The 15132-nt window shown below is 40.7% G+C and overlaps 1 protein-coding gene across 1 annotated transcript; it reads right to left on the bottom strand.

Annotated features, from left to right (window-relative positions):
- Nucleotides 1-3699: 3699 nt before the first annotated feature.
- Nucleotides 3700-11934, bottom strand: LOC146624843 (uncharacterized). Its single transcript, XM_085363479.1, has 9 exons — nt 11637-11934; nt 11206-11265; nt 8721-8803; nt 8347-8421; nt 7532-7826; nt 7378-7391; nt 6664-6756; nt 4384-4410; nt 3700-4056 (listed from the first exon to the last, which is right to left on the bottom strand). The coding sequence occupies exons 1-9, from the start codon at nt 11932-11934 to the stop codon at nt 3700-3702; spliced, it is 1302 nt and encodes a 433-aa protein (XP_085219605.1).
- Between the last annotated feature and the right edge of the window lie 3198 nt (nt 11935-15132).

Genomic DNA, 15132 nt, shown 5'->3' with positions numbered 1-15132 from the left:
CACAAGCCTCCCCAAGTATGAAATAATAGGTCTCCTCCCCCATGAGCAACGATCCAGTCACTAGTTCTTGTCCACAGAGCAGAGCCCCACTTCCTGCTTCCTCATTTCATAATTTGCACATCGTGGATTACTCTCTGCCATGCCTCTCCTCGTGTTAGCCCCTCCCACCGGCGATGTGAGCAGAGGACATGAAGAAATGATAAGACAGTCGAGGCATTTAACCAAATGGCACACTCATTACTGATGCCAGTTTGACACAAACAGATGTTTTCTGCTGTGTATCAGTGCTCGTTACAGTTTACATTTAAATGCTTTTAATTAAATTCAGAGCACAGTGTTAAGGACATCAGACCTCTATACTCAAACACAGACACACTGAAGGAATGAAAGTTTGTGGAGACTCATAATACATCTAACCAAGTCACCTCCCATGTGCAAGGTAACTTTAAGGGACTCCTTTTTATTGTTGTGCCCACCTGAAAGTTGTGTAAGGGGTGGATCAATCCAAATATTGGTAATATCGATATGTTGTTGTTGGTATTGGATCAATACTAGCATGGCTGATTGCTAACTTGCTTGTTTCTCTCTGAGTTCAGTACGTTTCTCCCATTTCATCACCTGAAGCTGAATGAAAAGACGAGGATATTCAGGTCTAGGAACAAGGAGGAGCAGATACATATAGAGAGAAGGCGGACCGAGCTAATGAGCTGCATCAGTTTTTCAGGTTCAGTACTGGACCCCCTGTTGCCTCTCCTCACACAACAGCAATCTTAACACAGCCATCAAACAATCCACCACTCCACCTGCTGGTGCGAAAATGAAGCATCACACTTAATATCAGGTGATTTTAATCATGTCTTATTAAAAGAAATGAAAAAAGCTTCATTCTAGTCTTCATGTGTATGCTTCCTGTCACACTAGGTTGGAGCTCTGTTATGGATCAGTAAAGGACATGTATAAATGTTTTACAGAACAATGTGGAAGCACTTTATGATGTTTATAAATCTGTAATTCCTCCAGATTTAACATGAATGTTTACTGTAATGTTTCTGTGTAAGAGTGGCATTTAAATTATCTAATAACCTCGGGTATTATAGTGAAAATACACGGGCTGTGTTATGGAGTGACTTAACCTCACCGTCTTACATCATAAGTAAAATGGTAAATGGCCTGTATTTGTACAGCGCTTTACACAACATTCAGTCACTGGTGATGGCAGCTACATTGTAGCCACAGCTGCACTGACAGAGGCGAGGCTGCCGGACACTGGCGCCACCGGGCCCTCTGACCACCACCAGTAGGCAACGGGTGAAGTGTCTTGCCCAAGGACACAACGACCGAGACTGTCGGAGCCGGGGCTCGAACCGGCAACCTTCCGATTGGCAAACTCACAACTCTTGAGCCACGATCACGACACAAAACCTCAAGAAGAATATAAATTATTTTATTGCAGATGATGAATTTTCCGCTGTTCAGCTGTACTTGTATAAAAGGTTGCTGCCCGCAAGAACAAATAAGCCTGAAACACTGCAGGGCACAGGCCTGTGTGATTGTATGATGGAGGCAAGTGGGTTTAATTTAATTTTTTTTTTAAAACACCAGAAACAGAAAAAACTCTACTGAATATTCAACAAGCCAAAGAGAACAGGAACAGGAAACACAGCTTTAATGTGGTGTGATGATAAAGAAATGGTTCAGACACAAAACCTCAAGAACACCAAACAGACCTGTAACCCATGTTTGGAAGCAAAATCAAAACCTGGTCAAAAAGTACAACCAGCAAAAAAAAGGCCTCGTTAGTTTATTACTGACATTCAAACTGTCTACTGAACTGCTTTTAAAGGAACAGTACAGTTAGTAAAAGAAAGGATTAAGTCTGGAAGAAAATCATCTAACATTAAAGGTAACACCGTTTATCATTCACCATTTAACGGGAAGTCATTATCAGTCAGGCGGAACAATGACGACTGTATTTGGTATGCAAAATTTAAAAAATGTATGTACAGAAGCAAAAAAGTGAAGAGAGATTCCATTTTCTCCTTTTTGTCTCAATGATTTTTGGTAATTACAAACAAAAAGTAGAAAAGCTCTTTCATGTGTAATGTTAGTGATTACTTCATCATCCACAACACATAACTATGCATGTAAGATAGGGAAACAAATAATGTTTTTATCTTATCATCTAAAATGCCTCAAATGTTACACAGAGTTTAAGAATACTTACAGTAACAAATGTATTCGTAGTAGTAATAGTATTATTATTATTTACAGTACTGTGCAAATGTTTTAGGCAGGTGTGAAAAAATTCTGTAAACAGAAACTTTTCAGAAATATAAATGATTGTTTTTTGGCCCCAAATATATTCTGCAGAAGGACATTGACCCCAAACACACAGCCAAAGTCATGAAGAACTATCTGCAGTGTAAAGAAGTCCTGGAAGTGATGGTCCAGCCCCCACAGACCCCCGATGTCAACATCATCGAGTGTGTCTGGGATTACATGAAGAGACAGTTGGATGTGAGGACGCCGACATCCACAGAAGATCTGTGCTTAGTTCTCCAAGATATTTGAACTACCTACCAGCCGAGTCCTTCAAAAACTGTGTGCAAGTAAATAATTGGTAAATGGCCTGTATTTGTATAGCGCTTTTACTGGTCCCGCCTAGGGACCCCAAAGCGCTTTACACTACATTCAGTCATCCATCCATTCACACACACATTGGTGGAGGCAGCTACAGTTGTAGACACAGCTGGGGCAGACTGACAGAAGCCATATCGTGCCATCGGCCCTTCTGGCCAACACCAGTAGGTGAAGTGTCTTGCCCAAGGACACAACGACCGAGACTCTCCGAGCCGGGGCTCAAACCGGCAACCTTCCGATTACCAGGCGAACTCCCAACTCTTGAGCCACGATCGCCCTGTAAGTGTACTTAGAAGAAGGCAAAGGGTGGTCACCACAAATATGGATTTGATTTACATTTCTCTTTTGCTCATTCACTGCATTTTGTTGATTGTGGAAATTAATGACTAACTCCTCCATTTCTGAAAGCACTCTTTGTTTACAGCAATTTTTCTCACATGCCTTGAACTTTTGCACAGTACTGTATATAATATAGAAGAACCATACCTGAGGGTAACTGTCCAAATGTGTTACCTCCACAAGAACAACATACCATATTACCATGTTTGTGCCTGTTCTTGGTGCTCCTCTTTGTTCAACCACTGAAGAACTCCAAGCACCTAACTTGTTGGAGGCAGAAGCTAAAAAAAGATGCAGTCACTTAAAAAGTTTTTAAAAATTCTGAAAAAGTTCCTTCAGTCTGAAAGTGCCTCTGATCCATCAGTTATTGGAACACTGGGAAAATCTGCAACTTCCAAAAGTGCTACACAAAGTGCCTGAAACTACTAACTCAACAACAACCAAAGACCGACAATCTGAACAGAGGAAATAATGCTGAAAATCCAACAGACCAGGAAACACTGCGAGGTTTATCTCACATTACTTCTTACTACTTAGCCTTTTTCCTGTTTTGCACTATAATTTTGTCTTTCAAAATAAAAGGCTGAACTTCAAAACAAAACATTCAAAAAACGTGAGAATACTACTGAAATATGTGTGTCCATTTAATGGTCATTTACACAATGAGCTTAGAAAAACAGAGTGAGACAGGTAAAATTAAATAATCATAAAAATACATTTTTAAACCTTTTTAATGGCCGTAATTTTCTTTCCTTGCATTGTAGCCTCTGCTGAGATCGGCATTGCCTCGCGGATTCTGGCTTCAACGCCTTCATCCATTTTGTAGCCAAGTGCCTCTGCCAGGAGACGAGTCCTCACAAAACACTCCTTCAGCTCCGTTTTTACATCCACCACCAGGTGAGTGTTGCTTTTATTGAAGGATGTGACTGCTTTGATTTTAACTCTCCCAGTGTGGACAGGTGCACTCTGAACCTGCGCAGCTGCCTTGGGAGTTTTGGTGGCTCCATTCAAATTCAGGGATGAATCACTGTTCGCTGGCTCCTCCAGTTTAGCCTCTGATGGTTCTGAACAATCAGACTGAAAAAGAGCACAAGGTTACCCAAAAACCCCAAATTACAGAGCCCCCTAATGGTCATGTGGTACTAATCTTTACTCCTTGTTTGTAAATCTGTTAATCCAATCCTTAAATTTAATGTATTAAAATGTTAGCTCCTCCTTTTAAACACACTCTTTGGTTTCTTCCCTTCACTAATCTGTCCCTTTGGTTTATTAATCTGTAATCTTGATTTACTAATATGTCCCCTCAGTTTATTTCCATTATTTTTAAGCCATTCCCTTGTACTTTACCAAGCATTTGAATAACAACTGACTTGTTAAAAAAGGAAGAAAATCAAAAACATTTGCACTCTGCAGCCTGGAAACAGCAGCTACCTCGGGAGCGTTTGTGGTTTCAGCTGACTTCATAGATAAATCGTTGTTCTGCGTCTTCTTCTTTTTGGGCTTAATTGTGCCGACAGGATCAGTCTGTGGAGACCAAATTAAAACAGGAAATCATTTACAGTGTAATTAAACACAAAATAATTGTGATGCAATGATGGGGCCATATGGTAAAACCAAATATAATTATTTATTTAATAAATATTATTGATAATTTTTAAAAGAAATATTATATATTAATATGTAAAAATATTAATAGATATATGAATACATTTTGACCTCTAATTGAGTTTCTCTACTACATCCTGTCAGTTATGGATGTTAACTGTGAGAGTGTAAACTGCCATTTGATAAACCTTTTGTTTGGTGAATTAATCTGTTAGTTTACTATTGAGTTTAATGTCCGGTTCCCTTGATGGATTAATGTCCCTCTATTAATCACTTCCCTGGGTTTATTAATTTGTTAACTCAGTACTATTCGGTTTCTTTGTTTATCAATTAGTTCTGTTGTTGGTTCACTGACCTTGATTTATTAATTAGTTCCCTAAATTCATGAATAAGTTCCTGTGGAGCAGGGAAATTATTTTACTGCTAGTGTTAAATAATCATCATCATTACCATTGCATTAATAATAGAATCTGCAGCATTGATATTGTATTCAGAGGTTTAAACAGTGTGTGTCTTTTAGAAAGACTAAGTTGCAGGAGTTGACAGGAAGTTGCAGAGAGTTTGCAGGACTGAAACCGAAAGTCATTCTGAGCAGGTTAGACGAGGCTATTTGAATTACTAGGTTATTCAAATTGTCTGTTATACTTTTATATTCTTTTACTAAGCTCTTAGTAGAGGTTCTTGATTAAAACATTTATTCAACATAGTACATGTAGTTTCAGTTAGGTTATTACACATAAGGATGAGCCTCTGGTCTGGTAAAAGGTCAGAAGTGCAACGGGTGAATTGAGAGAGCATTTGAGGACGACAGACACACACTCAGTTAGAGAATCATTTATAGGTGAAAGTTTAATCATGTTTTGCTTGGGGTTGCAAAAGAGCAGTTTGTCGCAGAACTGCTGCTGATGTGTCAAGATGACAAGAGAGCATCCGGCAGTGACAGGAAGTACCGGACATGAAGATAGAAGACAACGTTCCTTTAAACAGTGTTAAAAGTCATTGTGGTTTTGATTTGACGTGTGTATATATTCTGTCTGTGACGTATGAAGGGGCGTCATTAATTCAAACCCTGATGCTATAAAAATCTGTGTATGCTTTGATTAAGTCGAAGATCAAGTGCTGTCTGCGTACAGTGGTCTTCCCACGCGTGTATTCATTAAAATCAATTGTTTGACCAAGATCTTCTGGACCTGGTTGTTTGTAGTCTCCTTCCTCAATTATGTGAACCTTAACATTCCCTCGAATAATTCATCTGTTAACATAACTATAGTAATCGGTTCTCCAAGTTTATTGATTTGTTTATTGATCTGTTTAGGGGCGACCTTGGCTCAGGGGGTTGGGAAGCGTATCTGTAACCGGAAGGTTGCCGGTTCAATCCCCGGGCTTTCTGTCCTGGTCGTTGTGTCCTTGGGCAAGACACTTTACCCTACCGCCTACTGGTGTTGGCCAGAGGGGCCGATGGCGCGATATGGCAGCCTCGCTTCTGTCAGTCTGCCCCAGGGCAGCTGTGGCTACAACTGTAGCTGCCTCCACCAGTGTGTGAATGTGAGAGAGAATGAATAGTGGAATTGTAAAGCGCTTTGGGTGCCTTGAAAAGCGCTATATAAATCCAATCCATTATTATTCCTTTAGTTTTTTAGTTATCTTTAATTTATTAATTTACCTCAGTTTATCAATAGGTTCTCTTAAATCAATACTTTGTTAACTCAGTTTATAAATCTATTCCATTCTTTTACTACTTACGTTTATTATTCAGTTCCTTATGTTTACTAATTACTTCCCTCGTTTTATTAATCAGTTCCCACAGTTCTGGTTCCTCAGTTTACTAATCAATTCTATAAAATTATTAAGCTGTTACCTTGATTTGTTAATGTGCTCCCTCAGTTTATTTCCTCTCTTTTATTAAGCTGTTACCTTATATTATACTAAAAAACTGAATAAAAACTAGCTCAAAATCTATTTAAACACATTTACACCCCGCACTCAGTAAACAGAAGCTACCTCGGGAGTTTTGGTGGCTCCATTCAAACTCATGGATGATACAGTATTCATGGGCAAGGGGCTGAAAACAGCAGCTGCCTTTGGAGTTTCTGTGGTTTCAGTTGATCTCAGGGATGAATCTTTGTTCTCCATCTTCTTCTTTTTGGACTTCATTATGCCGGCAGGATCAGTCTGTGGAGACCAAATTCACAACAATCATTAATTAAACACAAACTATTTGTGATGCACTGCAGGGGCCATGTGGTTAAAAATGGTGGTTTATTTCTTCTTACCTTACGCTGAGAGTTTATCCGTTTACCTTTAAAAGAAGAAAAATGCTGTTAAGATCTGTCTTCTGTTCGAGAAGCAGAAAACAAACTCTAACTTCAAACTGCGAGCTGATTCACTCTGTGATCAGAGACTGAGCTGATCACAGTATGTTCAATCAGCTCCTTGGTTTAGTAGCTGGTTTAAAAACCTGCCGCGGATGTAGTAGTAGTAGTATTTATTTATTTATTGTCATTGTCAAGAACAATGAAATTGCGTTTGGGGCTTCCATACAACCCAAAAAAAGAAGAAAATAATAAATACCCCTTAAAACCCAAGTGTACATATTTAACCCAGTGTGACTCCAATGCAATAAGACAATCCTTAGCAATAATGTTCGTAGAAATTCAGACAAAGACCTGAGAAACATGACAAAATAATGACAAAAATGTTTTCATGTGTGGACTGCAGACAGGTCAGTGTAAGTGCAGAGGTACTTTGTTCATTGTCTGCTGAAATAAGAAACAGCAGGTGTTGCCTCAGTACCGGTCTGCAGGTTTCTCTGTGTGTGCAGAAATTTCAGATTCTCTGAATCCTTTAATGAACTTTTAAAAACAGGGTTTCTTATGATAAAAGCTTGGTCCTACCACAGACTGTCTGTAGAAGTCTGACATTTACACACCTCACAGTGTGACCTCACCCTTCTTCTTCTTTTCCTGTTTGCTCTTCAGTTTGTGCACAAAGGGTCGCAAGTGTTTCTGGACTGCATCGTCCCTCCGAGGTATCCGATCTAGTGCTTCTTTGACTTTCTGGATGGACGTTTCCACTCCGAAGCGCTCAATAATGTTTTGGGGCAAATTTTCTTTGAACTTAGTGGTTTTCTTCTTTTGGAGGATTTTCAGAAATGTCAGCATCTCATTGTACTGAGGGTTGTTCAGCTGCCCGAGGATGGCAGTCAGAGCTCTTTTCCAGTTTGTCTCTGAAATCGTTGGCACCTGAGACACAGAGAGATACTGGACTCACACAGCTGTGTTATTTTAGATTATACATTAAAACAGTAAGTTTAGAAAATCAATCCCAGTGTAACTCCGGCAGTGAAGAGATCAAGAGACAGTGTCTTCTGAGTCTTTTTCATTTCTCTGTTATTGTCATTCAAAACTTCACCGCAACTATAAAAGTGAAGACAAGTCCAAAATCTGGAGGCAGGAATTTGTATGTTGATCTGGAAATAGTTGGAAATCTCTTTCTAATCATGAAATGACACCTCACATTTATCTGTTGACCCTTTTCAGGGGCCCGACCCACAGGTTGGACTAGTGTACCTGTATTAAAATCAGAGTGAACAATAAATACTAAGATTGAGGCTGTTTCATGCAACAATCCTCTAAAACCACAGACCGTATCATCTTGCAGCCTCCATCAGTTTATCAATCATGTCCTGTGACTTGTTAATCGGTTCCCTCACTTTAATAACATGTTCCCTCTGTTCCCTTGTATTCTGAGAGCAGTGGGTACCTTGTGAGTCTTGGATGCATCTCTGTTTTCCATCTTCTTCTTCTCCTTGGACTTTTCTGCTGTCCCAGGATCAGTCTGAGGAAACCAGCAGCTCAAATCAGAGTTATGTTGATGTACTGCAGGGACTTTGTGTTAAACACTGTATGAAAATATGAATAATCTGTCAGCATGGTTTCAGCTTCTCTGTGTTAATAAATCTTATCAGTTACTTATATTTGTGTTCAGTTGATGAATCTTTTTTTCCATAATCTGTCCCCTCATCTCATTATTATATTCATCTGTTCCCTCGGTGTCTCTGTGTTTGTCACATCATCACCTTCCTCCGCTTCCTCTGATTTGAGGAGATATAAAAGCAGCAGAATAAATGACCATACCTGACGGAGGGAGCGGTTCGGTGCTGATGATGATGATGATGATTTCACTCTGACTTTGTCAGGCTGGCAGCTTTTCTGCTTGCCTATAAGAGAAGAAACTGTGTTACTCTGGTTTGAAGGTAAAACCCTCAAATCTGTCGGTTTAATATGATTGTTTGTGGATCAAGTCCGATCCAAACTGGCTTTTGGAGCCTGTACTGTCAGCTCTGTGGTGGCCAGTGAGCCTCATCTTGTGTTTGAGGTTGAGAGATTACCAGATATAGTCAGGCTCACCTCGATGCACAGCCAAACACCAGCCCAGCATCAGATGTGCAGCCACATGGAGACTCAGCTGAATCTATGAGCAGAGCTGTGTGATTACAACCTGGGCGTGAGTTGGATCTGGTGCCCTGCTGTGCTCTGGTGTTTAGTGAGGACGTGCTGGGAGCTCTGGTATGACCTTCAATGAAGAGTCAGTATGGGCCGAGTTACCGACCTCAACTACTGAGGCAGCTACATGCAGCTATGGCCGTAAGGTTCCTTGGTTCCTGTTGTGGCATCAACAATGTGGCGCCACAAGCTAACCATCTCCAGTCGAGTTTGATTAGCTTTTATAGCCTTTGAGTTTTTGAGTCAGCTCACAGACATCAGAAGGTCAACCAGAGTTGCTTTGATTGACGGGTCTTTGCTACACTGCATGGATATCTGGGTCAGAGCCTCTGGATTAGCGTGGTGGTCCCACGTTTTAAAGAGGGGGACCAGAGTGTGGTTCCTGCAGTGATCAGGACTCACACTCCACTGCCTCCCTGGGAAGGTCTATGTCAGGTTACTGGAGCAGGTAGATCATCCTCACATTCTGGATGATGCACTTTTCATCCCAGCTGGCAGCACGGGACCAACACTTTACTCTCACAACGTGAGGAGGTTTGGCTCCCTTATGTCTCTTGTGGTCTCCTGCTATGGATGTCTTGTAGGAGGAGCTCTGGGAGGACCGAGTGTCAGGCCCGTTGTTACAAGTTATTCAGGGATATGCAGGAACTGACAGTAATCACACTTGAATGCAACCAAAACAACTGCACCAAGACCCTTTGGACGACATGGTCTCGGTCCTGTTCCAAACAAATTACCAGGAATGCTACAAGGTTGAAACAAAGCGCCTTCCCGTAGCTACGCTTTGCATTCTGGGATGCAGCAGGATGCCATAGATGTCAGTACAGGCGAGCAACCAGCTGTTTATGCAAACTCTCAATGTTATCTACTAGTGCAGTTTTTTACTTTTGTGGCTGCTGCCTTCAGTCATGACTAGGGATGGGTACCGGTGTCCGGTGCCATGATGGCACCGGTTCTGACATAAACGGTAGTAACCAGACCGAAAAGCAGCGCACATTTCGGTGCTTTATTTCGGTGCTTTATTTTCCTGAGCTGTGATACACTTTAGATTCTAGCCAATCATTTTACGTTTCCGAGGATAGTAGGCGGGGCCAGGTACGTACGTTCTGTTAGAGCAGAGCTACAGATTAAAAATGCCCAAGGCGAAGCGGTCAAAGTCTGGCTGTACTTCACAGCAAAAGATGCAAACTCAGCAGCAACAAGTGCTTTAAGCTGATACTGTGATACTGTCAAAGGAGGTAACACCAAGAATCCGATGAAACACCTGGCGACGCATAGCGTTTTTTTTAAAAGCCGAGAAATGCGCCGTATTTGATAGCTTACTGCGAGACCTCACACCGAGCACATCTACTGCGGGTGGGTTGCCTGTTATCAGCCTGTTATGCAACATCCCCCAAAAACACGAAGAGGAGAGTCCTGGCCCCTAGCCCTGCCAGTGTAGCAGAAATGATGAGGATGATGATGCAGCAGCAGCCGTTCTTCTCTGCGTGAGGAGCTTCATGTTGTTCGTGTGTAATTTACGTTGAGTAGGCTAACCACGTTATTACATCAATGCATGTAAGGTGAACTAGCAAACATCATCATAGCTACATGCGGCTGTCTTCTTGTTTGATGGCAGATGCTCCCTTCACCCTGGACAAAAAGGCTAAAATGACCAAAGAAAAAGTGGAAAACAGTTAAACATGAGAGGTTTAGGACAAAGTTTGTGTTTTTTCCATTGTTTAAGCACTGCTTCCAGCCAAGAGTGATACCATATATGCCCCATAGCTGCAGAAAAGGCTAACATTGTTATCTTTTTACAAAAAACCAGCTGAAAATGAGAGGTTTTTGGACCAATTTTGTGTTCTTCATTCTTTAAGCACCGGTTTGAGCACCGTTTGAGCACCGGCACAGTTTCAAAAGTACCGATTTGGCACCGGTATCGGATAAAACCTAAACGATACCCATCCCTAGACATGTCTGACCAATGAGTGGACTCAACGTTCTCTCATGGTTAGAGAAACATTTTGGTTCACTTCGGTTTTTCTGTGATCAGAAAAACCGAACTATAGGTATGAAAACAACATTAACCTTCAGCAGAAACACTGTGACTCCATACAGATAGATGTTCACCTACCAGCTTCACCCTTTCTGCCCGCTGACCTCAGAACAGTTTCACTCTGTTTCCTCTTCTTCCCTGAAAGTCACATTTTTAAAGGTTGAGCACACAGGTTGTTAAAGTCATGTGAGGCAGCAGTTTTCTCCACAAAGTAAGCATGAAACCCTCCCAGTGGTCCCTGGTTTAATCATGTGATGCTGTGTATCTGGCACTTTCATAAAACATTTTTCGACCTTTCAAGAAATGTGGAATTACAATAAAATGAATAAACATGAATAATTAAATCTTAGATTCTCATTTTAACATGAAGAAAGAAAAAAAGACCTAAACATCAAACATCTGTAAAAACCTCTTGATTTTCACTTGCACTGACCTTTAAAGCTTCTGCTGTTGCTCACAGACCATCTGTAGAAACTTCACATAAACATCAGGTCACAGGATGAACTCACCTCTTCTTTCACTCTCCGGTTTCTTCTTCAGTCTTTCCACAAAGGGGCGCAGTCGGTCCTGAACTCTTGTGTCCCTCCGAGGTATCCGATCCATTATATTCTTGATTTCAAGGACAGATGTTTCCACTCCGTAGTGCTCGATGATTACTTGGGGCATCTCTTCTCTGGGCTTGTCCGTCCTTACATGTTTGGGGATATCCGACAGAAAAAGCATCATCTTCTTGTACTGTGACCCATCGAGCTCTTCGAGGATCTCGGTCAGAGCTATTTTCCACTCTTCCTCTGAAATCGTTGACATCTGACACACGGACAGAAACGCTGTTACACCAGCTCCATGAACCCAACACACTGAGAGGTGAAAGCACACTGTGCAGTTTTCACTGCACCTCACATTCATCTGAGAAGTTTCATTTCTACTTTCAGCCTTGTTTTAACACTTATTGAAACGCAGTTTAAAGGCCCCGCCCTCTGAGAGCTGTCATGTAAACACAGAGTGATCTGTGTGTTCTGTTTCCAGCTGTGGGAAATCGACTCGGCAGCAGATCAGAATCACGAACAACAACATTTACACAGAGACTCTATAGTCAGAGTTTCCTTTGCACTGAGCCTTTCTATTCTCCATGAGGGCGGGTGTTGTTCACCAGGAGGACCCGAGGACCCCGTCTGTCACACCACTGACCTGCTGCAGGTCATTTTGTAGCTCCGGCACTGCTCATCCTGTTCCTCCTTGCACTAAGGAGCAGGTACATACGACACACACTGTATACAGGCTTTTGCAGAGGTGCTTTATTCATCGTCTGCAGAAAAAAAAGCTTCCCTGAAACAAACTTCCTGATGGGAGGAGATGCTGTCCGAGGACAGAGCTGCTGTGCCAATGACACGCACTACCAGGAAACAGAACCCATAACAGGCGATAATCTGCTCTCACATTTCTTTGTTCAAACCACAAGATCAACAATACACAGCAAATCCAGCATGTCCAAATTAACACTGTCGGATTTGATTTCAACACTATTAAAGTGTCTATATGGGTCCACACCAGAGAGTGTTAATTTAACTCTTTTTGGAGAGTTGGTACGTTAACTCTGATTTAGTGTTAAACACCAAATCTGTCTGGAGTTGATAATTTAACACTTGGTGTTAAGAGTTTATATATTAACTCTCAAAGAGTATTTTAGTTTAACTACGTAAGAGTTATCTTCTAATTCATTCTAAAAAGCGGGAATTTTACTGTTCTGAACTTCTAGAAATTTCTTTTGGAAATAAACATTTACTAAAAAGACGCAATGGTTTTTGGAAAACATTTATTCTGAACTGTGCACCACAATTTCAAAACATTTTCTGAAAGATGTAACAGTATACATGTTCTCACTTTCATTAGAATTTTGTTTATCAAAAGGTCTGACATGGTAAATGCAAATAACAGCATTCTCATCACTTATTTCTTCAATACAATATGCATGTCCTTCATTCATCCCTTTGTGGAACTTCAACGCACTTCTGCTCTCCCCCATATTCCATCTTCACAAGCATATCCTGTGCGGAGATCGAATAAAAATTAGTTGACACTAATTAATGGCACAAATAATCCAGTAAACAATTGCAGCACAGTAAAAAAAAAAGGAATCCTCTTTGAGCCATTACTTGTGTAAAGTATTTTCCCAAAAGACAAGGACACAGGCAACAGTTAATACTGAACTAAATGTAAAACCTCAACCTTTTTCATTTTTACCTAAACCGTGTGCACAAAACTCTGGAGGGATCTATGCTAACGTAGAATCCAGTCAGGACGTCAGCTACTGCTGTTTGCTCGTTTTTTTTTCATGGGCGATCGTTTTCAGGCTTCAAGCAGCACCATTATACCAACATTTCACGTTCTACACATTGTTTTAGGTGTATTTGACCAAAAGTTTGACTGAAAATTCACATGCAAGCTTTTTTCAAGGCTGTGGTATTTGCCTGCAAACAATACCTTTCAGCTAGCTAAAACAGAATATTATGCTATCACCGAGCAACATGGCTAATGCCTTTCACACAGCTTTGTCTCAACTCCAAAGAGCCACAGAAGTAAAAGCTAATAACAATTGAAACAATCTTTGAAAAAATGACTTACCAAGCATGGCAAACAACTCAAATATGTAGCAAATGTTCTGAAACGGCTTTACTTCAGCTTCGATTGGAGCCGTGCTGGGGGCGGAGTCTGTGAATTTACTCTGTTGGTGTCATAGCCCCTCTAGGAGTTCAGAGTTAAGAGGTCAGGAGTTAATGTTTCCATTGTAACACCTCCAGATTTGACAGAGAAACACTCATTTTTAACACTCGATTTTAACTACTATCATTTTACACCTCAGAGTTACATTAAAAGAATGTGACTCTGCTTAGAGTAAAATTAACTCTACTTTTGCAAGGAGACTATTAACACCAAAACATTTAACACTTTTGAATTTGCTGTGTAGTTTATAAATGTAAAATTCTTAACTATAAAACATTTCTTTTGTAACACCTTTCAGGGAAAAGCATTTAAATAATACTCACTCCTGCTGGTTTTCAGCCGCAGCTTAGTTCACGAGTTTCAGAGCAGCAAACTGTTTGAGGAAGGCGGGAAAGCTGCTCAGTGTCATATTTCACTACGCAGCGTCTGTGTGATGTCAGCGCGCAGGTCGAACATACCAACTTAGCTTTTATATCGTTTGCTTGTCAAATACACACTGATCATAACAGATATATACACACACACACACACACACACACACACACACACACACACACACACACACACACACACACAGATTATAGCATCCCTGTTTGTTCAGAAATAAATTTTAATCCTCTTAACAGGCAGTTTCAGAGTCACAGTCCCCATCCTCATACAGAATGGTTTGGCCCACAACGGCTGTACAGCACACTTCCTGTCTCTTCTTAAAGTAACACAAATATGTAAACAGAGATGAAGCAGAGTTATAAGATAAGATAGAACTTTATTAATCCCTCGGGTGGGTTCCTCTGGGAAATTAGGTTTCCAAAAGCACAGCACCGACAGAAGTTACAGTTACAGAATGTTATATATATATATATATATATATATATACACACACACACACACACACACACACACACACACACACACACACACACATATATAAATACAGAGACAAATATAAATATAAATAAAATATACGAAGGGGATAAATAGAATAAATAAATAAGTCTGCACTTCACAGTCAAATATTCCAAATCCGGAGCTTCCTACAGTCTTTGTGTTTTTGCACCAGCTGTCACTGATGTGCAGGGTGGGCCATTTATATGGATACAGCGTAATAACATGGGAATGGTTGGTGATATTAAAGTCCTGTTTGTGGCACATTAGTATATGTGAGGGGCAAACTCCTCAAGATGGGCGGTGACCATGGTGGCCATTTAGAAGTCGGCCATCTTGGATACAACTTTTGTTTTTTCAATAAGAAGAGGGCCATGTGACACATCAAAGTTATTGGTA

Source organism: Diplotaxodon limnothrissa, linkage group LG10 (genome assembly GCF_057381915.1).
Source record: "Diplotaxodon limnothrissa isolate DT_005_m linkage group LG10, D_limnothrissa_male_GT1.1, whole genome shotgun sequence".
In the NCBI taxonomy this organism is placed as follows: domain Eukaryota; kingdom Metazoa; phylum Chordata; class Actinopteri; order Cichliformes; family Cichlidae; genus Diplotaxodon; species Diplotaxodon limnothrissa.
The sequence above is the reverse complement of the archived record's forward strand: the minus strand, read 5'-3'. Positions and strand labels throughout refer to the sequence as shown.

Coding starts and splice junctions, on each gene's coding strand:
- LOC146624843 (XM_085363479.1), bottom strand. CDS start 11,934: ATGTCAACGATTTCAGAGGAAGAGTGGAAAATAGCTCTGACCGAGATC. Junction 8,804..11,205: donor GGGCAGAAAGGGTGAAGCTG/GTAGGTGAACAT, acceptor CTTCTCTTATAG/GCAAGCAGAAAAGCTGCCAG. Junction 8,422..8,720: donor CGAACCGCTCCCTCCGTCAG/GTATGGTCATTT, acceptor TGGTTTCCTCAG/ACTGATCCTGGGACAGCAGA.